This window comes from Festucalex cinctus, chromosome 13 (assembly GCF_051991245.1).
Source record: "Festucalex cinctus isolate MCC-2025b chromosome 13, RoL_Fcin_1.0, whole genome shotgun sequence".
NCBI classification, from domain to species: Eukaryota; Metazoa; Chordata; class Actinopteri; order Syngnathiformes; family Syngnathidae; genus Festucalex; species Festucalex cinctus.
In genome coordinates this window covers 24,808,970-24,834,081 of record NC_135423.1, presented here as the reverse complement: position 1 = coordinate 24,834,081, position 25,112 = coordinate 24,808,970, and the positions used below count along the sequence as shown (strand labels likewise).

At 38.2% G+C, this 25,112-nt stretch overlaps 1 protein-coding gene across 6 annotated transcripts in view; it reads left to right on the top strand.

Moving 5' to 3' along the window:
- Positions 1-25,112, top strand: part of LOC144032772 (unconventional myosin-Ic-like) — a 121,067-nt gene that overhangs the window by 78,890 nt on the left and 17,065 nt on the right. For 4 of the 6 annotated variants that reach the window (XM_077540182.1, XM_077540186.1, XM_077540187.1 and 1 more), the window contains 11 exons: positions 5,519-5,599; positions 5,784-6,041; positions 15,688-15,786; positions 16,459-16,569; positions 17,218-17,289; positions 17,380-17,499; positions 17,741-17,814; positions 21,688-21,793; positions 22,504-22,584; positions 23,576-23,667; positions 23,816-23,910. In XM_077540182.1, the coding sequence (XP_077396308.1) occupies positions 5,519-5,599; positions 5,784-6,041; positions 15,688-15,786; positions 16,459-16,569; positions 17,218-17,289; positions 17,380-17,499; positions 17,741-17,814; positions 21,688-21,793; positions 22,504-22,584; positions 23,576-23,667; positions 23,816-23,910 (1,189 nt within the window). The remainder of the gene's footprint in view (positions 1-5,518; positions 5,600-5,783; positions 6,042-15,687; positions 15,787-16,458; positions 16,570-17,217; positions 17,290-17,379; positions 17,500-17,740; positions 17,815-21,687; positions 21,794-22,503; positions 22,585-23,575; positions 23,668-23,815; positions 23,911-25,112) is intronic. The other 2 variants (XM_077540185.1, XM_077540183.1) reach the window with 1 other exon arrangement.

Below are 25,112 nucleotides of genomic sequence, written 5' to 3'. Positions count from 1 at the left end.
ACACATCAGCGGGCTGCCGTTCCAGCAGTCTGTTGACTGCTCGGCTGGACGTCATTTTGATCAAGTACAACTTATCTTCCACGGTTGCCATTGGGACCCGCTGGAGATGATAGTTGATGTCTTTCAAGTACTCTGTTGTGTTGTGGGACCCCCCTGGTTTCGGTTCGAATTTGGTTATATTTCGAGCCAGCTTGTCCAAATCTTTCCAGGCCACGCCCATTTGTCCCTCCAACGGGGGAGTCGACATGGGTCCACGTTGGAAACTGTCATCACCTGATGGCCCGAAAGCGTGTGGGGAGGCGGCCATTGGAGGTGCCAGGCCTAAAGCGGCGGTGGTCACTGGCGGCGTCCTCCAGGCGGTTCCGGACTCAGGTGGCAGTTTGAGCTGTGGTGCTGTGGCTCTGGGATCAGGAGGTCTGTGTGGGGGTGGAGCTCCCGGCCGGGAGGCTCCTCGGGAGACCTCATGCAACTGCTGCGCGCGTTGTAACTCATGTTTAATATGAGCTAACTCTGTCTCATATTCCTGCTGGCATTGTCGGAGGCGGGTAACCTCGGCTTCAGTCAATGCTAATTTAGTTCGCAGGTCATATGAGCGGTCCACTTCGGCATTACGTTCCTCCCTAAAGGTCTGTACCTGAACTTGGAGGCGCTTCACTTCATCGGTTGACTGAGCTAGCGACGAACTAACCCGAAAGTAATTAGCTTCTGCTAGCCGAAGTTGGTCTTTTGACGGTCGTTCAGTCAAGTCAGTCACCTCTGCTTTTAGTTTGTGAATTTCATTTGCCGCGGATCTCAGCAGTTTTTCTTGCTCTCGATTTGTCTCTTCGACGGTCGCGAGAGCTTGGGTTAACTCACCAATCTTTTGATGGGAGTCGGGAGTGAAAGCAGACTCATCTGCATCACTGCCCAGATTTTCGGCTAGCGCCGCATCTGCGCGGGCTTCTGCCTCATCCAGCTGCGCTTTAACGTCATCCAGCTGGGTCTCCACGACCTTCACTCGGTCGTGGGCGGCTTCAAGCTGTGCCGTGGCATCACGGCTCTGCTGTTGTGCCATGTCAAGTTGGTGTTTCACTTGACAGTCCTCGGCATCGCTCAGCTTCAAGTGTGCGGCAAGGTTCAAAGTCAGACATCCGAGCATTCGAATGAGTGACTTGTCCTTTGGGGCTTTGGTCTCAGCGTCACTCATGAGCTGCGCGAGGTTATCATTTAGCGTATTGACATCCGCATCCCTAATAGACTCAGCGTATCCAGGTAAGAAGTCCTTGGTCAGCTTCTGCACCAGTTGAGCCAAGGTATCTAGGTTCTCACAGGGGCTGGGAGTCTCTCGGAGTGATGCCATATTGTCAATAGCTTTTTAAACGATCACACTTGTACTAGCGTTTAATAGTTAGTTAATCAGCGTACGCAGTTAGCTAACTACCGCTATCAAGTATTATCGTCAACAATACACACTGGGTTCAAATTATCAAAAGGGGAATTGCCACAAAAGCAAAAGATTTGTAGTGGGCTATGCAACCCACAGCTTACACTATAGTTGGGAGAAATCAATTCCAGTTATCAAAACAAACAAAAACAAACGGCAACAAAAAAATAGAATAATAAATAAAGCAAAATAAAATAAAATAAAATAAAATAATAATAATACTAACTTCAACTTGACTCACTCAGCAAAGAATAGCTTAAACGAGGGACAGGGTAACTCTAAAATGTTACAGCGGTCAATCCCAAAAGCTAAATCAAAAAAAAAAATTCAAACAAAAAAAATTTTTTTTTTTTGGAAGTCGAGTTAAAAGTTGAAATTAAAATTAAATTAAATAAACAATAAAACAGAAAAAGGGGGAAATAAACTTAAAAGGGGTTAATAGTCTTAGTCAAATGACTGGTTACAGTGTCAGTACAGTTTCATGCAAATGTCCTGTGGACGGGGTTTTTGGGACACAAAACTGCAGAACTATACAGAAATATTAGAGCTGCCTCTCTAATAATAGCTCATTCGAACTCACACCTTCTTATTAACTAGACACAACCGAAAAACAAAAACACAAGAACAAACAAAAACAACAAAGTTAAAAATAATGGATAAAAATGAGAAGAAAACAAATAAAAGGGAAGAAAATAATAATAATAGTACTAGGTCTACCAAACCAACTAAACAAACACAAAACCTGAAATTAAGTGGAATGTTACGTCAAGAATATAGCTAGTTAGCCTAGTATGAAACTGGATAAAAGGGAATACGAAAAAAAAGAGGAAAAAAAGAAAAACACAATAGTGTAAATAGTTCCTTTGTATTAATTTGACCCAGCAGTATGTTTTGTTGATGCACCCGTAATTACTCTCACGCTAGGCAGCGTAAAAGGCTAGAATGCGGTCAGCTATTACTATAATCCTTAAACGCAAACAGTCAATTAAGCCTACAACTGCGTTTAATCGGACGTGGATAAATTTTTTATTATCCTTGTGTACTAACGGTGACGACACTCACTAAGTACAACGCTCGACACGGAAAACAATTCAAAAAGCAATGTGAAGTGACATTGAATCAGAATTATCGCGGAGCAAGGACCACCGGCGTTAAAGCAGCAGTGGGGGGGTCAGTTGTCTATTGACAGCTCAAACGCTGTCTGACAGCTGACAACCTGCGAGACCCGCTCCCTTTCGGGGCGTCTACAGGCGTGGCTCAAACTCGCCAATGAGAAGGGAGGGGGAGGTACTCAACCACGCCTCCACGAGCCACACAGCTCTTCACAAGGACTATGGCGCCACCTTGTGGAAATGCGTACACGGTACAGGTAAGCAGCTAACGTCTTAGCGCTCTGTTAATCCGCTCGCCACGAGCTGAAACTTTGAGTCGGCGGCTACAAAAGCTCAGTCACGACTCAAACTTCTCCCACAAGCTAGGTGTAGGAGGAACACGGGGAAAGTGACTCGGACGTCGTTTACGTTGCTCGCGGTTAGCTACTCCGAAGCACGTAACTCGAGTCGGGTCAACGCGACGCACGTAGGCTGTCACGTGACTTCCCACAATTTCCGGAAACACAACAACACAAAGACAAACAACTTCAAATTCAGCCAGCTGAAATTTAAAAGTTGCACAACTCGAGTTCTATCACGTACGTTTTCAAATACAAGCCACTATTTTTTCAAACGGTGACCGGCTCTTACTTTTATTCCAACAATCAATCCCGTTACTCTCGTTTACTTATAGCACGTCACTCCGTGGTAACACACGCAAGATGGCGGCTAACCAGACGCTCGATTCAAAGCTGAAGGGGAAAGTCAGTGCAGTTCTATGTAAGAAGCAATGTTTACCTTTTTGCACAGAGACAAATGCTTAGGTACACTACGTGAAATGCGTTTTACTTTTCACGTCCAAAGTCTTGTGTTTTCGAGTGGATCTTCTTATGTTTTGTAGCCTCACACGGCCGGCACCATTATGTAGCGATAATTGGGTCGTCTTTTGGACGAATTAATAATCTGGACGTTACAGAGGTAAATTGTATTTACCTCAATAACCTCTGGGGCACCACGTTTGTTTTGCTTCGTATTAACAGGAGCAAACAACGACCAAAATCCTTCTTTTATCAGTCATTGATAATCTAAAGTCGCCACACTCGATATTCAGTGGTTCGTTGTACTAACAAAAGAATAATAATCCACTCGGAAACACAGATGACTTAGGCGGAATAAAGTTTATAAAACATGCATTTATTCACGATTGCTACACTACAGAATCAAAATACTGCCTATCTAACTATTCTACCGTCAGAAGAAAAGAAATAAAATAAAGCGAATGAAAATAAGGAAGGAATGCGAATGAATAAAGAAACAGGGAAAAGAGAAAATTTGACCTGCCAGATTTGTGATGTTTCAAACGTAAGTGGCACACAGTGGATACGCCGAGGTAGAAATCAAGCGCACTTACGAGCCCTGGAGTTGCGTAGCAACGAACAGAAGTGGCGGCCTTTTTTGACAAGGGGGAAAAAAAGAGTCAATGTTCGTTGAAAAATGCAAGGAAAAAAAAAGGTTTATTCCACAGGTTAGCGAGGGAGCCGCGCCAGGGGCCTGACGTAGTTGCGCGGCTCGTCCCTTGATTGGTTGGTGATCCGGCGAGGTTGATCCTCGCCGAGGTTGGTTCTGCTGGGCAGCTGTCCGAGCTCAGGTGTTGCAGCTCGGTCAGTACGCGCCTGCGTACGGGGAAGGCCAGCCGTTGGAGGTGCGTTGGCACTGCGGCGGAGCGCCACCGAGTAGCAGGTGCGGTGCGCGGCTTAGGTGCACAACCTTGAGTCCGGCGGTGCGTTGCAAGTGTACCCGGGACCGAGAAGGTCGGGCGGGTGAGCACCGATAGTGGAACAAAAAAACAAAAAAAACGAAAGAGTCTTTAGTCAGCGTTGCAGTTTGCACTTGCTTTGGCGTGGCGTGGCGCGAGGATCCGATCTCGTTAACGGATCCTGCCAGGAAAGAAAAAGCCACGTGGTTTGCAAGTTTCTTAGACAAAGGGTTCGAGCAGCCTGGCTGGCCCACTTGCAAGTCGGGCCAGAGTTTTTGGAAGAGGCTTGTGAGAGCCGGAACAGGCAAGAGAGCAGGAGGGCAAAAAAAAGAAGAGAGCGGGCAGTGGTCTGCTCGTGTTTTTATAGTCTCTGGGTGGGGCGAGCAGGTGAAGGCACACCCTTCTGTTCGCTCGCGCAGACTCTCAGAGGAAAATTATTAAAAAGATTAATAATTTGGCATTAAATTTGGTCAGTCTGGCAAATCAGTTTTCCCACACAACCCGTTTAACACACATTGTAATTAATGCATCATAAACTAACTTGTGAGGTAACTTCTACTTGTCTAATCTGACTGAACTGAGAGACATTGATTATCTTTCATTCTTTATGGAGTACACATGAAATAGGATGTTCATACACACAAAGATATAACATGAATCATTCGTAGTTCAGTTGTCTGTCAAGAATTATCATGATATAAATGTGTAAAATGCGGTTACTTATGTGAATTGTCACTAAGGATAGTTCCAAGTTTCGCCACTTGGAGGTGTTGTTGCTCCATCTAGACGTTCCGGGAAGGGCGAGGCGCCAGAGTATCCTTTTGTGATTGATAAGAAGTCATGAACATTCCTTTGATCGGTCATTTGTGTATTCCAAACCATTGGAGCCATTTGTTCGGGCTCCGAGCAGACTGCTTGAAATACACTCCTTCGGCAGACGCATGAATTCCTTTGTCACCTGGTCAGCGGCTTCAAAAGAGTTTTGTTGGTGGCAAGGACCACCTGTAGAGCTGACCAGGCTGGATCCTGTCTGGGCATTGGCATATTCATGCACTGCAGAGAATTTGCTTCAGGAGAAGCAAACTTAAAAAAAAAAATTAGAGGGTGAAATGGACCTAGGCAATAGTTGTTACACTTGTGAGGAATAAGCGGTCAAGAAAATGGATGGATGTTGTATTTTAATTGCGTCAATCCTCTTCTGTTACTCAAAGTGCACTTCTCCTTTCCCCTTTCTCTGTCCTTCCTCAGGCTTTCGGCAATGCCAAGACATTACGAAATGACAATTCCAGTCGCTTTGGCAAGTACATGGATATCCAGTTTGACTTCAAGGTGAGCAGGATGATGGTCTGATTTACGTTTAGGCTAGGCAGCTATGTGAAATTCATGCATCTGTTGATTGTAAGCATCTACTATCATGCAGTCTCCAGGCTTTATAATGTAATCACTTTACTCCTCCACTCCTGCATCCATGTTTTCCCACAATATTTACCCTGACCTACATGATGCGATTTAGTACCCCAGCGTTACGCTCTCCTCCCGTTCCTCCTCACTCTGCTCTCCCGTGTCTCCCTGGCCTTTGTCCCGTCGGCAGGGTGCGCCGGTGGGAGGTCACATCATTAATTACCTGCTGGAGAAGTCGCGTGTGGTTCACCAGAACCATGGTGAGAGGAACTTTCACATTTTCTATCAGCTGATTGAGGGAGGCGAGGAAGACCTGCTCAGGCACCTTGGCTTAGAGAGGAATCCTCTGCAGTACCAGTATCTCGTGAAAGTAAGGATGCACTTGCCTTTTTCTGAAAAATCCTGAATGTGAACGTCTACACTTTTGATTGCTTTATTCCACATCTATTGCATATAACTACAAATAGGAGTGTGACGATATATCGATATCGCAATAAAACGTGATATTTTGCCTCCCAATAGATTATCAATACACTTAGAAGTTTGAAGTTTGAAGTTTGAAGTTTATTGAACATATGCACATATACACGTATAATTATATAAACACAAAGTTAAAAGTAAAAAAATAAAATAAAATAAAAGAAACATCCAATAAATATCTATGTATATGTTCAAGGGAGTAGGAAGAAGTTGAAAACTTATCCAGTCCTACCCCTTATTCTTCATATCCTATCACTTATTTATAATAAATTACATTTTTAATAAAAGAAAATATAATGCTACTCGTATAAAAAAATAAATTAAAAATAAAAATAAAAATACACTAGTAACACACATATATACAAATTTCATTACACTCATATTAATACATCAAAGAAAAATAAGTAAATGAATAAATCATTTCTACAATCTTCTTAACTCATATCTGATTTAAATAATAATATTGAATTTTACTTTTAAACATTCTTTTAAATTCAACAAGTGAATTACATCTTTTCAGTTCGGTTCCCAAGTTATTCCACAAATTAACTCCTTTAACGGAGACACACCTTTGCTTAATATTTGTTCTTGTTTTGGGTTTTTTGTATGCACTTGTACCCCTTATCTCATAAGGACAGTTTCTAATTTCAAACAACTTTTGAGTACTGTGGCAGAGTAGATTATTGTATACTTTATACATTATTTGTGCTATTTTAAACTCAACCAAGTCATAAAATTTCATTGTATTTAATTTAATAAATAGTGGATGTGTTGATTCTGTATATTTTGATCTATTAATAATCCTTATGGCTCTTTTTTGCAATTTAAAAACAGTGTCAGTATTTGTTTTATATGTGTTTCCCCAAATTTCCACACAATAGGTCAAATATGGTAATAATAATGTATTATATAATGTATATAGTGAATTCATGTTCAGGACCTCCTTGGTTTTATAGAGTATCCCTATGATTTTTGACATTTTCCTTTTAACATTTTCTATGTGTGGTTTCCAACATAATTTATCATCAATAACTACTCCAAGGAATTTATTTTCATACACCCTTTCTATTTCAATTAAATTCACCCTAATTTTAACTTGATGAGTGATTGGTCTAGTACCGAAAACTATGAACTTGGTTTTATTTAAATTTAATGATAATTTATTCATATCAAACCAATTTTTTATTGTACTTAATTCATACTCCACAGTAGTCAGAAGCTGCTTCAAGTTGTCTCCAGAACAGTAGAAAGTTGTATCATCCGCAAACAAGACACTCTTGAGTATTTTCGAGACACAACAGATATCATTCATATACAATATAAATAATTTAGGGCCCAGCACAGACCCCTGAGGAACTCCATGAGTAATCTTCAATTGTTTTGAATTTGTATTTTTAAACTGCACATACTGATATCTATCATCCAAATAACTTTTTATCCATTTATATGCTAAGCCTCTTATACCATATTTCACTAATGTATTCATTAATATAGAATGGTCTATGGTGTCAAATGCTTTCTTTAGATCCATAAATATCCCAACAGTAAATTTTTTATTGTCTATGTTGGTAGCTATTGCCTCTACAAGTTCCATGACTGCCATTGAGGTGGTCCGTTTTTCTCTAAAACCGTACTGATATTCACTCAAAATCTTATGTTTCTCAATAAAATTATCCAGTCTATATAAAAATAATTTTTCTAGAATTTTTGAGAACTGTGGCAACAATGATATTGGTCTATAATTACTAAATATATGTCTATCACCACTTTTGTAAATAGGAATTACTTTTGCTATTTTCATTTTTGATGGAAATATACCAGTTTGGAAAGACAAATTACAAATATATGTAAAAGGTTTTACAACATATTCTATAATACTTTTTACCAGTGTCATATCAATATTAAAATAGTCGGTAGACTTTTTATTTTTTAATGTTTTTACAACATTTAATACTTCAATATCATTAACACCATTTAGAAACATAGTGGATGAATTATTTACAACGTACTTATCTATTTCATGTTTATTTCTTGTCTCTGGAATTTCATTTGCCAAATTTCTACCCACATTAACTAAATATTCATTGAAGTTATTGACTATGTCTGAAATTTTATCGATTACACTGTTTTTATCTTTTATAAAATATTCTGGATAATTTATTTTTTTAGATCTATTTTTAATTACATCATTTAGTATTTTCCATATTTCTTGCATATTGTTTTTATTCTGCTCTAGTAATGCATGGTAATGATCTTTCTTCCTTATACGTATAATATTTAATAATTTATTTTTATAGGTCTTATACTTTGTTTCAGATTCCATAGTTCTTGTTTTAAGAAATCTTTTATATAAAATATTTTTCTTTTTACATGCATTTTCTATCCCCTTTGTCATCCATACCTTATTTGGACCTTTATACTTCCTTTTAATTTGAACTATTGGACAGTGTTTATTGTATAAAAAGTTAATTGTTGACTGGAATTCACTATATGCAGTGTTAGGATCGTTTTTTGAATAGACCTCAGACCAGTTATGCTTTTCTAGGTCCAGCTTAAAGGCAGCCATGGACCTAGGTGTTGTTAATCTTTTTTCAATTGTGTAAGTTGACGGCTTCATAATTTTTTTTTCAAAATAATCATGAAGAACTGCAAAGACCGGAAGATGATCACTTATATCATTAATAAGGAGTCCACTTTCTATTTTAAAATCTATTTTATTTATAAATATATTATCTATTAGTGTAGCTGTATCAATTGTTATTCTACTTGGTTTCGTAATGACAGGGAATAAACTGTTACTATACATCATATTTATAAAGTCGGTTGTTTTCTGGTGTCCATTAGGATTTAACAGGTCAATGTTAAAATCACCACACATTATTCGCGTTTTTTTATCATTTGTATAACTAAGAATTTCTGCTAGTTTATCGTTAAATGTGTCAAGACATGACCCAGGTGTCCTATATATACAACTTATAATTACATTTGGTACATTTTTCATGTGTACCTCAATTGTCACACATTCCATTACGTTATCCATGGCAGTTGTCAGATGTTCAACTTTACTACATTTAAAAACCTTATCAACATAAATTGCAACACCTCCTCCTCTTCTGTTTTCCCTATTCATGGTAAACAGTTCATATCCTTCCATCTCAATATCATTTGTTATCTCATTTTCAAGCCATGCCTCTGATATGGCTATTACATGGAATTTGTTAATTTTACGCAAGCATTCTTTAATTTCTGCAACATTTTTATGTAGACTTCTACTATTAAAATGTATAATTGAGAGTGCATAACAATCATTATCTATATTTACATTTAGTTGTTCATTTGTATAATACTCACAAACGATATCATAATTGTTGCTACCAAAAAATGTATCTGGGTCAAGGGTATTTTCTAAATCAGATATCTTATATTCTGTATAATCAAATATTTTAAGGTTATTTCCCTTTGTGTACAAATTTGCCATTTTGGCATTTTGTAGATCTTAGTCAAGTATACTATACCCAGCATACTATATATTCTTTCAGTTTATTAGTGAGTTGCGTTGGTCTTGATGTCTTGATGTGCTTGTTCGAGGGTGAATTATCAGTTTGTCATATCTTATGTAGGCAATCTCTCCTCTCTCTCGTGCTTCTTTCATTTTTGGTATGAGTTCTTTCCGTTTTTTCCTAACAGTGTCAGTAAAGTCCTCGTTAATGTATATTTTTGTACCCTTGAGATTTTTTGCTTTTTGTAGGATTTTTGTTTTGTCTTTGTGTTTTTCAACTGTAACAGCTATTGACCTTGGTCTGAAAGTATCGCAATATTTCTAGTTAATATACAGCCACTATAACGGCTCATTGTTGACTTATTGAGCAATTACTTGGTGGGCCACTAGGGGGAGCGCCTTCTAAGAGTGGCGGGGAAATGTATGAAAGTCCTCAGGCGAAGAAGACTCATGAGCTTACTTTTACTTGTGGAAGACATTTATCTGTCCACAAACTGTATGGAAGCCCAAAAGTGTCAAAATTCAATAAATAAAAAGGTCATTTTGAAATAACTATCCTTTTGATAAATAACAGACAATTATGTAATATGGCCATTAAATTTTAAAATGAGGTGTTAGTATTATTATGAAAAGTGTTTTGCCATTCTTTAATATGTAACATATTTTGATTAAATATTTCATAATTATTATTTTAACAACGTCATACTTTTTAAAAAATGATTACATTTAATTTATTTTCAAGGTTTTAGAAGATAAGAAAACCTTGTTTTACAAAGTCAGTTTTTATTTCATAATGTCCTTTTCCACAATGGTCTTCTTTTACATAATGGCGTTTTACAGCCGAATGACTTGGCCTGTCAATTAAATTACATGAGGCAGAGCCAGTTACTTGATTGGCTGAGTCCCTTATAAAGACATGAGCACACAGCACTTGCAGTATCGATTCACGCGTGGACAGTTTAGCGCCTGATGAGTAGCCGCGGTGGTCACAGGCTTGCTAAAGCATGGATACGGGAGATAAGTCACTTTCAGAAGTACTCCAAGAAGTATCAAATCGTTTAGAATCAGATCAGCCTTGTTAAAGTTCTGCGTCAGGTTACGAGGTAGGCGTCACGGCGATCTCGGCTCACACAGGTGGTCCCACCCACTGACTTTGATTGACAGGCCAAGTCATTCGGCTGTAAAACGCCATTATGTAAAAGAAGACCATTGTGGAAAAGGACATTATGAAATAAAAACTGACTTTGTAAAACAACGTTTTCTTATCTTCTACAACCTTGAAAATAAATTAAATGTCGTTATTTTTAAAAAAAAATATGACGTTGTTAAAATAATCATTATGAAATATTTAATCAAAATAAAACATTTGTTACATATTAAAGAATAGCATAACACTTTTCATAATAATACTAACAACTCATTTTACAATTTAATGTCCATTTTACATAAATGTCTGTTATTTATCAAAAGGATGGTTATTTCAAAAAGGCCTTTTTATTTATTGAATTTTGACACTTTTGGGCTTCCATAAAACTGACACCATTTTGCATACGTTTTCAATGAAAAAATATATATTCAATTTTAACATTTTAAAACATTTTATCTTTCAACTTTTTAAAGCACACAATTTCTGAAGAATATTAATAATGATTTCATTGGATTTAATATTTAAGTCATTTTATTTATTTACTTTTGTAGTGTTACACAAAAAAATGGTCTCAATTTATAAAATGAAACAATTGACTATGTAACTGACTGACATGTTGCATGACAATAGTGTTTAAGAAAGAAAATTTGTTGACAGAAAATGGTCTCTGTTAAGAAGACATTTGTATTTGTTAAAAAAAAAAAAATACACTTAAAGTACTCACTGTGAAGAAGACACCAGTTTTAATATTGTGTTTCAGTGATGGTACTAAAAGAAACTTAATCAGTTTGTCTTGAGTATTTTTATTGTAGATTATTGTGGATTTATTACCTGACCAATATATTGATAATGGCGGTATCGTCATATAGTGAGATAATCGTTATCGTGAGCCTTGTATCACATATTGTATTGTATCGTGAGGTACCAGAGGTTCCTACCCCTAACTACAAATGCAAGTACTTCTGTACATAATTAACTGTAATGTGTCTATAGATGGCACATAGGTTTTTGAGAAATTCCGTAAAGTTGATGTGCATGCTGAGGAGTTAAAATTACATTTTAGGGCCCGACCAATTAATCGGCCACCGATTATAATCGGCCGATTATTTCTCTTCAAACATTGGCTAAAAGAATCGGCCAATTGGGGCAAATGATTGAATGATGAAAATTGTTTTCCCCTTAAAACGTTACAATCGAAGAAAACTGAAGTTTCCGGCACTGTGAAAGTACCCTGAATGCACCATTTTGCTTGCGTAGCATGAACAACGAGCAAATTTGTAGCGTATGTTATTCTGTTGTCCCTAAACTAGTGATGGGGATTACAGTTCTTTTAGGTGAACTGAATCACTTGAATCAGTTAATTTAAAAGAACCGTTCAAAAGATTAGTTCACCGAATCGTTCATCCGCCCCCCCCCCCCCCTCCCCCGGACGTCGTGCCAAAAAAAAAAAAAAAAAACTTTTTTTTTTTTTTTAATGGAGTTACTTTTTAAATTCAACTGTAATATTAATTTTAATAATGATAATAAAGATGATGATAATGATGATAATAATAATAATTACAGTAGACGACACCCACAGTACAGAGAGAGGATAATAAATCCGCTAAAGATATCACCAACAACGTCATCTTCCCGCTGCTGCAGCGCGGGGCACACCGTCATGTGCTGGTGAGAGAGAGACTGTCACTCGCTCTATTTTGTTTTTATGCGCTTGCCCCCAGCCCAGTACGTGGACGGACACATTAGCCGTTAGTTTGGAGAAATACATGATAATGAAAGCTTGTCCCCGCTAGCACGGAAGTAGTGGCGTTCTGTGAGTAGTTCCTTCCTTGGCAAATCGTGAATCACTCGTGGCAAGACTACAATCACTCACTCACTGAACTGCTATGGCAGTACGTTCACTTAATGAATCGTACGCGAACGGGAGATGGAGGTAGCACGTTCACTCACTGACTCGTTCACGAACCGGAAATGGCAACAGCATTCACTCATTCACTGAATCGTTCGTTCCTGAACCAGAAAAGGCAACACGTTCACCCACTGACTCTTTCACTCACTGATCCGTTCACGTCTTCGCAAACGGGAAGCTGCCTCAGTGACTCGTTGCTGAACACCAATAGTGAGGCTGCATGTGTAGTAAAATCCCGCCCACGTCTGACGCTAGCTTCTGATTGGTCGTTCGCGAAGACTGACGGCATGAGCGTCGCTGCTCTCAAGTGAACTGAGAAGGTGAACGAATCACTTCAAGAAGTGACCCGTTCACTCACGTTCACTGAAAAGATTCGTTCTAAAGAACGAATCGGTCATGACCAGTGTTGCCACAGTTACCTTGAAAAAGTAACTTAGTTACTTTACTGATTACTTGGTTTTAAAAGTAACTAAATTGCGTTACTGATTACTTGATTTTAAAAGTAACTAAGTTAGATTAAAAGTTACTTTTTTAGTTACTTTCAGCAGCTGCCGATAACACCATCTCAACATAAAAATAATGCAGTAGAAACGGAGTTCCAAATACTTTATTGAAAGTGCATTTTTAACATGAAAATAAAGTTTTTTTTTATGAAAAACAAAATAGGCAGTCTCTCTTGACTTCTTGTAACGTAAATACTTTTTATAAAACAAAAAATAAAAATCTATCCAGGTTGAAAATGAAAATCCCCTAAATTCCTCTATTGTTTGTTTGTTCCGCTATTCCAGTGTGTACACATGTATCAGTTTAAATATTTATTAGTAGTTATTGACAGTTATAATTGTTTTTTGGTTTGTTTGTTTTTTCTCTTCAAAATAATGATCAGGAAAACAAAAGGTTGATAATTTAATGTTGAATATAAATATTTAACCTTTAGACAGACACCAACACAATTAAACAGAATATTTGCACATTGTGAAGTATTTCAGAAACATAAATTTAAGACATGAAATAAACCTACCGTCCAGCCAAAAGAAATATGAAGCCACCTTATGGAACAATAAATCTATCAAACACATTTTAACCACTTAATATATGCAAAAATATTTCCAAAAGTTCATTTCCCTTTTTAATCAACAATTTTTGTATTTAACAATTGTTTTTTCTTTTGTCATCACTTTCATTTTTGGTTAATGTATGACATCTTTTTTTGTTTTTTTTAATCTGAGACACGATGATGACCACAGAATCACTACTGTTTATATTTTGTTTTTTGGGCTGTCGTAATCGCGGGCACGTCTCAGTTCTCCTATCTGCTGCTCATGCTAGTTGTAGACATTGACAGGGAGCCACAAACTGAGAAATGAGATACTTGCAGTGTGCTTTTAGCTTAGCTGGTGTGTTGGCTGTGGGACATACCTGTGTCGTTTGAATCCATGCATTGGATCGTCACAGGAGTTATTCTTTTTGGCTCGCGCGCAGTACCAACGCCGGCCCGGGACATACAAGTGCACCGAGAGGACTCGATAGCCATGGGAAATACCGAGATGTACGGCACCGGCTTCTGCTAACTGTCTCCATTTGTATGTTGTCACTCGTTGCGCGCGCGCGCGCGCGAGCACGGAAACACGGAAGTCGCTTGAATGGTGATGCTACTGAAATGTAAACAAAACAAGTAGAGCACGGCGCAGAACTCTTGCTATTGTTATGAAAACCATAAAGCCTCACTCGCAACCGATACGGTCGTTTAGCTCCCCTTGACGAACGATGGTTCGGTCGAATCGTTTTTTTGTTCCACCCCTACTGAAAACGTAACTTGTCTGACGTCACTCCCCCTGGCGAGAGGGCGGAGACGACCTCATCCCATAATGCTTCACGGACCAGTTGAGGATGGAAATAAAAAATTTTTTTTTACCACTTTTATGGTCCATAATGCACACTTTTTTTGTTGTGTTGTGTGCCTGTTGGTTAATAAAACTAGTAGTAAAAGTATCATCACTTTTGTTTTGAATGTGCAAACCATTCGTGACCAGACCATGGCTGAATTCAGTGTGGTGATCAATGACTTCTGCCTCATCTTCGTAGTTAGCAGTAGTTGTTTGTGACTGTTACAACAGTGAGATAGTTTGCCTTCTTCATGAAAATGTGGAGTAACGCATTGATTCTCTGGACAGTAACTTTAATCAGACTACTTTGTAGAATAAAGTAACGCGTTAGGCTATTAGTTACTTTAGAAAGCAACTTTTTTGAGTAACGCGTTACCGGCAACACTGGTCATGACCGACACAACACTACCCTAAACGTCCTTTAAACTGTTTAATGACACCCGAGTTGGAGTTAACTGTAAAACTAAACACACAGCAATAAGAATTACATACCATAGACTGTATATTTAAATCCAAAACACGTTTTGTTTTTAAAACATCGCTAGCCTAGCGCTAATGCTAAAGTTAATAGGGGATCCTATTCAAATGCTAACGGAAGTTAGCATCGACTTCGGGAGTTTTTAATATTAACAAATACTGTAGGAACACACACCCAAAAAATTCAAAGATTTTATTCCGTGACCACAGCTTTAGCTTAAAGAGCAGTTGGTCAGTAATTGTGTGCAGAATTGTGCGTGAGTATGTTTGTGAGAGAGGAAATCCTAGTGGGAGTTTGCCTTAATGGGCTCTCTGTCTGCCTCTTTCCTCTGGGGACCAATGTGCCTTCAGGCACTAATGGAACCCTTACCTCGGCACACACATGCGCAAACAGTAAGTGAAAAACACCTCAGATGTGTTTTTGTGCACATTAGTGTTTACATGGTCACACATTTCCACCCCAACGGATTTTGTGATTGTTTGTGGACACTTCTGACTTTACAAGGTTTCCAAAAAAAAAAAAGTGGTGGCGTGGTTGAGGGGAATGTAATTACAGTAAACAGTAATTTGATATATTTTTGTGGTATTCACAAGTTTGTACATGTGTGTGATCACTAGGGTAACTGTCCCAAAGTGAGCTCCATCAATGACCGCAGTGATTGGAAGGTGGTGAGGAAGGCGTTGACTGTAATTGGCTTTAACGAAGACGAGGTTGAGGTAAGGACATTGCGTACCTTGTATAAATCATGACTTGACATATTGTTTTATCACAGCTCGGTGGTGCAACACCTACAAATATTAGCAGCTGAAGAAACGTATGGCTGTAATTAATGCACAGGCCATAATTTAAGGGGACGTTTGAGCGTTTATACATTGTTTTACAGCCAAGGCACTATATTATTCAGTGCTTTCAACTATTGTGAGTTGCTTTATTAACGTAAGGCACAAGAGACTGCTTATGTTACAGAATGACCTCTTGAATACATATATCGCAGTCATCCACAGAAACGGTGTTTGAGTGGCTATTTTTTATTTTTTTGTTAATGTGAGAACTTGTGCTCAGTGAGAGAGTTCTGACAGGTTCATGGGTTTGGGCTCGCTTCCAGACCAGACAAAGTGACTGTTAAAACAAAAACATTTAAGAGGAAAGAGATAGAAAGAATATAAAGTATGCCTTCCGCTCTGGGGCCATAAATCTTGTGGGGATTGCACACCCCCTCTTTTTGGGAGAAGTAAAAATCTAATCCACATGATTGAAATTATTATCGTATCCTGAATATGGAAGGCACAAACTTTCTTTAGAGAAACTCTGCCTGCCAAATTTCTCATAATGATACGCTTCATCTTAACACTTTTAGTTTGCCTTCCCATTTATATGTTTCTGTTTAGGAGTTGTTGAACATAATTGCCAGCGTGCTGCACTTGGGGAATGTTCAGTATGGTGGCGAGGATGGCATTGCTTGCATCACTTCTGACATGCAGATCAAGTATTTGGCAAGGGTAAGATACTGCAGCAAGCAAATTGGCACTCATTGAAATTGATAGAGACCTGTGTTCATTTCAACTAATCTCACAAAGGAAGTACAGTATGTTTATCCCTAGTTCAGTGCTTCTCAAATAGTGCCCCAGCCCCCCCCAGATGCACTTTAAATCTTTTCTGTTACAGTTAATAAAGCTATTCTTTGTTGTAACTTGGTCCATATTTCTTCCTTTTTTTATTCTCTCATACGTTAATACGGGTACAGTGTTATGCAGAGGTGTGCTTATAACAATTTTATAGAAAAATTATACTATTTATAGTCGGGGGGGGGGGAGGTTTTCTTCTTTTGGGATGACAGAAAATAATTGAGAAGCACTGCTCTAGTTTGAAAGATTTTGAGACCAATGTGTCAAATCGCAAATCATTATTATCATTCAATAGGGGAGTTTGGGTTAAGCCACGTGAAAGATATCTGATCCGGATTGGTTAGTTTTCCATAACAATGTTATTCCACATTCAAACTTGACAGTGAGCCTTCATTCTGTTTCTAACTTCCCAAAAATCACATAAATGCTAAAGCTAGGATGTCATATCTGTCTTTCTGTTTGTCACTTGTGTATCTGACAAGCTGTTGTGCATCCTAATGATGATATGTCATGTCTCTCCAGTTGTTAGGAGTAAATGGAGCCGTGCTGACGGAGGCACTTACACACAAAAAGATTAGCGCCAAGGGAGAGGAGGTAGGATTAGATGCAAATTCATTGTAGCACAGGTGTGTGATGAGCTTTAATATTTAAGTGTACACTGTTGAATGTCATTTTTTTCAACAGCTGATCAGCCCTCTGAACCTAGAACAGGCATCTTCAGCTCGGGATGCTTTGTCAAAGGCGGTGTACGGACGCACTTTCACCTGGCTTGTCAACAAGATCAACACTTCGCTGGCATACACGGTGTGTGTTACACTTACATTACACACACAAACTATTGCCATGCAGGTTGAGTCATTGTTTTTAGTGTTACACCAGAGCTCCACCTTGTGGGCATTATTTTCAAGGTCAATACAAAGCCTGTACTGTATTTCATTGAAATGTCATACATGCCAATATACTCTGGAGCAATGAGCTGAACGCTGGTACCCAATATTTTAGATTGTGTTCAATTTCTTAATCTGAGGATTTTTCTGTTTTACAGGATGACTCTTATAAGCACTATTCTGTCATTGGGCTGCTGGACATCTATGGTTTTGAAGTCTTCCAGCACAACAGGTAAGTGACTCAACATTCGCTGGAACCTGTATGGTCTCAAAAACACTTTAACATTGGTCAACTACCTAATTAACTAATTGACTCCCAACCATTTTCACTGAAGAGACACCCGTCACTCCCGGCTGTTTTACTGGATTTTGACTGATTTTGCAAGGCCCACAGAATATTGTGTTCTATTGATATTGATACCGATTATTAATGGTCAAGGAGACCGATAACCAATATTTCAAGCCGACGTTCAGTTGCAGTAAAAGAGAAAATATTAGCGTCAAAATAAAAACAAATAAAATAAAAATGATTTATTTTCATTTTAAACATGTAAGGAATTGACAGCTTTGTTTAAAAATTCTAAAAAACAAATGCTAGGAGCTTCAAATTAAGTTTTCCAAAATTTCAACATAATTTCTCAATTTATTTTATTGTTTTTTTTTTTTTTTTTAATAAAAAGTGTAGGGAGCATATTTTTCTAAAGTGAAATTTTAATAAATACATAAATGTACAGTATCTCACTGAGCCGCAAATGCATGTAAAATGTAGCTAATTTTCTGTTTTCATCATAGTACTTGACGTGACCTAGGGCTGTGCAATTAATCGAAATTCCATTACGATTTCGATTATTACCCTCTACGATTACAAAATAGGCATAATCGTACAAAAACGATTATTAATAGTAGAGCTGAAATGCCTCGGATAGCCGCTGAGATAGTCAAGCTAACGGCAGTATGCATGACAGTACACGGGGCTGTGAGAAACCTAATTTCAAAATAAACCTTACTTTACCAAGTAGTATATGTAGATCAATGCATTGTAACACTTTTATTTTGAAGTTGTTACCGGAAGCGTGTCATCGAGGCTGTAGATGTGCGCCTCTATTCGGAGTTTGTGAACAATGGCAATATCAATGCACCAAACTGTTGGGCCAGACGTCAGAAACACAACTTAGTCCCGACTCCCGAAGTTACGTTCAAGCCCCAGGTAAGAGGCTAAGACATAATTATGCTGATGTTGTATTGTACGGCGCCTGTTGCCAGCGTTTAGCCGTGACTGCTAGCTAACAGCGAGCTAACAGCAGTGTTAGCCGTCATGCGCAACCCTAAACCGGACGGTGGTTTGGCCGCCTTTTCAGCCGCGTTTGAGTTTATTAATGATGAACGAATTGAGCCATTTGAATGGCTCGTCAATGTGAACGATGGGAACCAAGCTTTATTGACAGCGGACAACTACAAGCCCCCCCTTTCCCACTATAGTGCGCCGAGCATTCGCTTTCGGAGGGAGAGTCATCTTCGCACATTACCGTCAATCAAACAATTTAGTGGCTCGTTAAGGTGTGGGGGGAAAAAAACAAACAAAACTGCTCGCTGCGCGTGTCATGCATGGCAGAAGTGAAGAACACGACAACAGGATCGGCCGGCGTACAACAACAACTCCAGTGCGATGAGCAGGGGAGGAGGAAAAGCTTGCCACCAAGTTCTAGAAGTGAGTAACTACAGAGTAGATTTGATAAATAACAGCTAGACAATCAAAACACGCTCGCTGGTGCAGTGTACACATGTACTGGACAAAGTATGTAGTGTTGTACAATACATACACATTTAGATTTTCCTGTGTTCTATAAAATCATGAAACCTCATTGAATGTTAATTTTAAGACTATTCCATATGTCAAAATGAAACAATGATCGGCACAACCTGTGAAGAATCACCAGTCCTACAGAAGTGTAGACTGTGGTGTGAAAGTGGACAGAGAGCGCAAAGCTTTATTGTTGATGAAAATACACCTCGAGTCTGATGTACAGTGTTCCCTTGTTTTCCGCTGGGGTTAAAAAATACCCCAAATCCGCGAAGTTGTTAGCTTTATGTTTTAAATTTATTGTACATGTTTTAAGACTCTAAAACCCCACACCACACAGTTTATACACTTTTCTCGAGGCATTTACATTTTCTCAAACTCTCTCTTGTTTAAACATTCTCAATGTTCAAACTTTCATAAATTTTATAAAATAGGTATATTACTGTGTAAAATAAAAATCTGCAAAACAGCAAAGCCATGAAAAGTGAACCGCGTTATAGCAAAGGAACACTTAATTTTTTAAAACATGTCCTCCTTTTTGACCTGATGGAAGTGGCCACCCTACGTGAGGATTAGCGGTTCAGAAAAAGGATTGATAGACTGCGCACACTTTGATTCTGACAGCCTGACTAATTTGCCATTCCTATCACTTATTAACAAACCAGGCTTACGCAAATGTGCTATTTATTTAGCCAACAAAAATTGCTATTGTGGGTCCGACGTCACTTTAGTTCCATTGAATAACATCTATGGGAAGAGATTTGTCTTGTAACATAAATAATAATTTATTATTATAAAGTCTGTTTGGCCTAAAATTAGCTTACATATTATTTTTTTATTTGTCTTAATATTTTCAAATGTTTTAACATTTTCTTGCTTTGAACAAAAACATAAATAATCGTTTTGAATAATCGTGATTTCAATTATTACTACTATAATTGTGATTATTATTTTTTCCATAATCGAGCAGCCCCCTTGTGACTTTTGTAAAAGGTTTCAAAAGATCTTCTCAGACAGTGAAAAATTGTCTGATCATGTTTGAAATATCTTTGCGACAAGTAAAAACTGTCTGTGAGCAACTTTCAAATCCTGATCAAAACCCTAATTTTGCTATGTGCGCAAGCATTCATCGCTCAGTGAGATAACAGTTTTATCGGCTTTCAGATTTGTAAAAAAGCTGATGCCGATATTTGTCAAAATGCCAAATATTGGCACCGATAATCGGCCGTGCCGATAATCGGTCTCTCCCTAAAAGAAAGATTAAAGTCTCTTATTTCATCAGGGGAAAAAAAGTACATATTTCTCTCTGTTTCTGTTTCGCAGTAATTAGCATTAGAATATAGCTAAGTTTCATAATTATTTAAAAATCTGTTTAGAAAACTGGAGAAAAGAGCTTGTTGCAACATGGCCCTGGTTGGTCTCTTATACTCTGCTGCCACCTGCTTGCCGTTTTTGTAATAACTACAATCGCTTCAACCATTCTCTTCAGTTCAGAGGGTGGATCAAATCCCTCTGTATGCTCTAGCATAAAAAAAAAATTAAAAAAAAATATATATAAATATGTCTTTGGGACACTGGTAATATTTAAAATAGAATGTGTATATATACGTTTTTGGGAGAAAATTAGTTAATGGTTAAATGCAGTAACTAATGATAAGGAGTACATGTCCTTTCAACCTTCTCTTAACTTGTTTGAGGATGATGTTGACCCTGGTCATGCAGTGGTCTACAAATGCTAGTTTTAGGGATGAACTCAAGTCAAAAAAGTTCTTTGCAAAATTTCTGCCCCCACTTGTCTAAACACGGCATTCTGCTGTGCTAATATTGCACTCTTGGAATAAGAATTAAGGAGATGAATCAACCAGGTTTTATCCATCTCAGGGGTCAGACATTTTATCCTGCACCGCCCCCTACTGTTGACTGAAATTGACATCACAGTGCCCTGGGTCTCGCACTGCAAACGTCATGGCTCACCTGTTTTCTGGGTTTGGTCACATGACATAAATTTTTGTCAACAGTATGGAGCGATGCAGGATAAAATATCTGCCCTGTGAGTTGGATGAATACAGGTAGATTAATCTGCTTAATTTTTATTGCACAACACTACGGAAATGAAAAAAAAAAAAAAAAGTGACGGGTAACCTTTAAGGTGAGTCTTAGCCTAAATGACCTTTATCTCCACAGTATCCTATACATATTAAGTACCACCACCAGTATATGATGATGTAGTAAAAATTTGCAAGTTAACATAATAAAACAATAATAAACACTTCACATTGAATTGATGTCGCTGTTGTGTTGCAGTTTTGAACAGTTCTGCATCAACTACTGTAATGAGAAATTGCAGCAACTCTTCATTGAGCTTACCCTCAAATCGGAGCAGGAGGAGTACGAAGCCGAGGGCATCACGGTCAGTCCCCTTTTACTCACACCCACACACATGATAATTCAATTCTTCTGCCAACTGATTGGCAGATTTTTGTCTTCGTTATCCAAAAAAGGGGCAAAAGTTTTTAGAAGCACCAAGAAAACTTATCATCATTTTGGGTGAATGACTATTATGTAAGAAGAACAGGAACACCTGATTGTCACTGGCCACGCCCATTTGTGTTTAAAGCAATTGTCGCTGTCATGCTGACGTCAACATAAAATTAATTATTGGAATGTGCAAAGCTGCAATGACAGATAGGGAATTACATTTATTTAGATTTTTTTTCCCGATACATTAATATGAGCTGTGTACAATTAAATGTTATATTTACAATGACTTTTTCTCTGTAGACCAGGGGTGGCAAACTGCGGTCCTCGAGGGCCGGTGTCCTGCAGGTTTTGCAGATTTCCCTACTCGAAGTGCAGCTGATTCCAATTAACAGGCTCGTTATCAGGTTTCTGCAGAGCTTGCTGATGAGCTGATCATGAATCAGCTGTGTTGAAGAAGGGAAATATCCAAAACCAGCAGGACTGCGGCCCTCGAGGACCGGATCTCGCCACCCCTGCTGTAGACCATTTGGTTGGCACGTTGGTTTCTCTGCAATAAATTTGTCAGACACGGCCCACTTAAAGTTAGGTGAATGATATTTATTTTTCCAATGATCTCTCAACAATTCTTTTTCTTTGTAGTGGGAACCAGTGCAGTACTTCAACAACAAGATCATCTGTGACCTGGTGGAAGAGAAGTTTAAAGGGATGATATCGCTTCTGGTGAGAAATTCAAACAAGAACGCTTTTTTTTTTTTTTTTTTTTTTTTTTTTTTAAAGAGAGAGCTCAGAATTGTTCATTTGGTCGTCTTACCGATTCAACGTCTTATCATCATTTTTTTTTTTTTTTTTTTTTTACGTGGATGTGTGTGTGCGCGTATGTGTGTGAATCCGCGCAAATACGTGTAAATTTATACTCATTAATTCACCTAAAACCTAATAAAAATCCCATTACCCTTCACCTTAACCAGATACTCCAGAGTCTCGCCAGAGTCGTGAGGTTCAAACGGTCAGGAGACCAGAGAAAAGGTCAGAAAAGACAAAAAGAAAAGAAAGATAAATCTAAGTAAAATCCAGCACTGACCAAACACGTCATGCCTTCCACATGGTTACAAAATCAGAGTCTTACGCCAACCCCAGAAACCTCTAAATTCCAACAAATTAAAGAGATCTCAAGAGACCAGAGGAAAAACTAAAGAGAGGAAGGAGGGAAGGATAGATGATGCAGAGTGAGATCCACAGAAATCTCAGCTCACCTGTTTTCTAGGTTTGGTCATGTGACATTCACAAGCTGAGCTGTGATTGGTTACCTGAGCTCTTGTGATGTCATTTTCAGTCGACAGCAAGTTGCAAAATGTGTTTTTAAAAAAAATGAAAAATAATAAAAATATAAAATTTATTATAGGCAAAATATTAATGTTTGACTGCCAAAAATGACTAAATAAATAATCTCTTTAAACATAGTGAATCTTCACCCAGCCTAGTAGTGTTTTTATAGGCTGAGAAACCTGATGTGAATTATGTACATTTGCCCTATTGTTAAGTCACATGGTGCAAAAATCATTTTCAGTAATGGCCCATTTACTGCTCATAATGCCATAAAAAAATAATCATCTTAAACTTGCATCAAGAACATGTTTAGGTACTGATTCCAGTGATTTGGGGTCTGATTGTAATACTAAGCGCTTAATGCTTTTCTTCGTTCCCGCTACAGGATGAAGAGTGTCTGAGACCTGGAGATGCCAGCGACTTCACCTTCCTAGAAAAGTTGGAGAACACCGTGGGAGGTCATCCACACTTTGTCACGTCAGTTTTATCCCTACATTCCTAACATGATGTTCTTGATGTTTCCATACTTGTCTCATTGGAATTCCCGATTTGCTTCTTGCTTATTGTGACAGACCTTTAAGGGCGCTTGAATTTGTGTTTATTTACATATGTGGTTTCTTTGCAGTCACAAGCTTGCTGATGGAAAGACACGGAAGATAATGGGTCGTGATGAATTCCGATTGCTGCATTATGCCGGGGAAGTCAACTACAATGTTAATGGTACATATACTGCGCACAAAAATGTGGGGTCTGCTTTCGGGTGGAATTACAGGATGACACTAAAATGCACTATAAATTTTGAAATTTATCATGAGAATGTTGTACAACTTTCTTTTATCTTACAAGGAGCTGAGCACCAAATTTCACAACAGGTGTTTGATCCAAAATTGAACCAACATAACCTGACCTAAAATATGGTTAAATGTGATTTAACAGTGAATGCATTCAAACCTCAGCTGATACACTTAAAAACACGAACATCTACTAAGCCACTAATGAAAAAATATACAACTTAAAAAAATGTGCATGATGTTTTGATAACTTTTAATCAAAATACTAAGAATTGATAAACACAGGCATCACAATGTTGTAGTGAGCATGTCTGCTTCACTATTCACTTCTTTGGGGTTTGAATCTGTACTCTGGCCTTCATATTTGGAGTTTGCATGTTCTCCCAGTGCTCACAAGGGTTTTCTTTCGGTACTATGGCTTCCGCCCACAATCAAAGAACGTGCTTCTTTCTTAGGTTAGTTGCAGACTTGAAAATGTTCATAGGTGTAAATATGAAAATGAATGATTTATCTATATGTGATCTTTACTTGGCTGGTGACCAGTCCAGAGTGTGTCAAATAAAACATGTAGGGATGTTATGATAATGTTATGATAACTAGTGTTGTTCCGATATCGTTTTTTGGCCCCTGATACCGATACTGATACCCAGCTTTGCAGTATCGGCCGATACCATACCGTTTATTTTTCCTCAACATGAAAAAGCTGTCCAGCTATTTGTTCAGAGCATTCAAGGACCAATAGGATATCTTAGATCGGCATGCAGTGAACATGTCACATACCAGTGAATGTCGTGCACCAGCAAGACACAAGATGCTGCATCCAAAATCCTATATTAACGTTGGAATTAATGGTATCGGCATCTTACTTGTGAGTTCACACCGATACCACTCTTTTAATGCAGTATCGGCACCTCTGCCGATACCAGTATCGGTATCGGAACAACACTAATGATAACGGCAATATCAAATCACATCACGATATTAAAAGTAGCACATCTGTTATAAATGCCAAGTTGATTTCCATTTGTGCAGTTTTAGCAACATCAGGTGGTTCGTTTTATTTATTAATTTTCATATGGCATGTTTTTGGCCCTTCTATGTTTAAAATCCACACTAATTGTCAGATGAAGT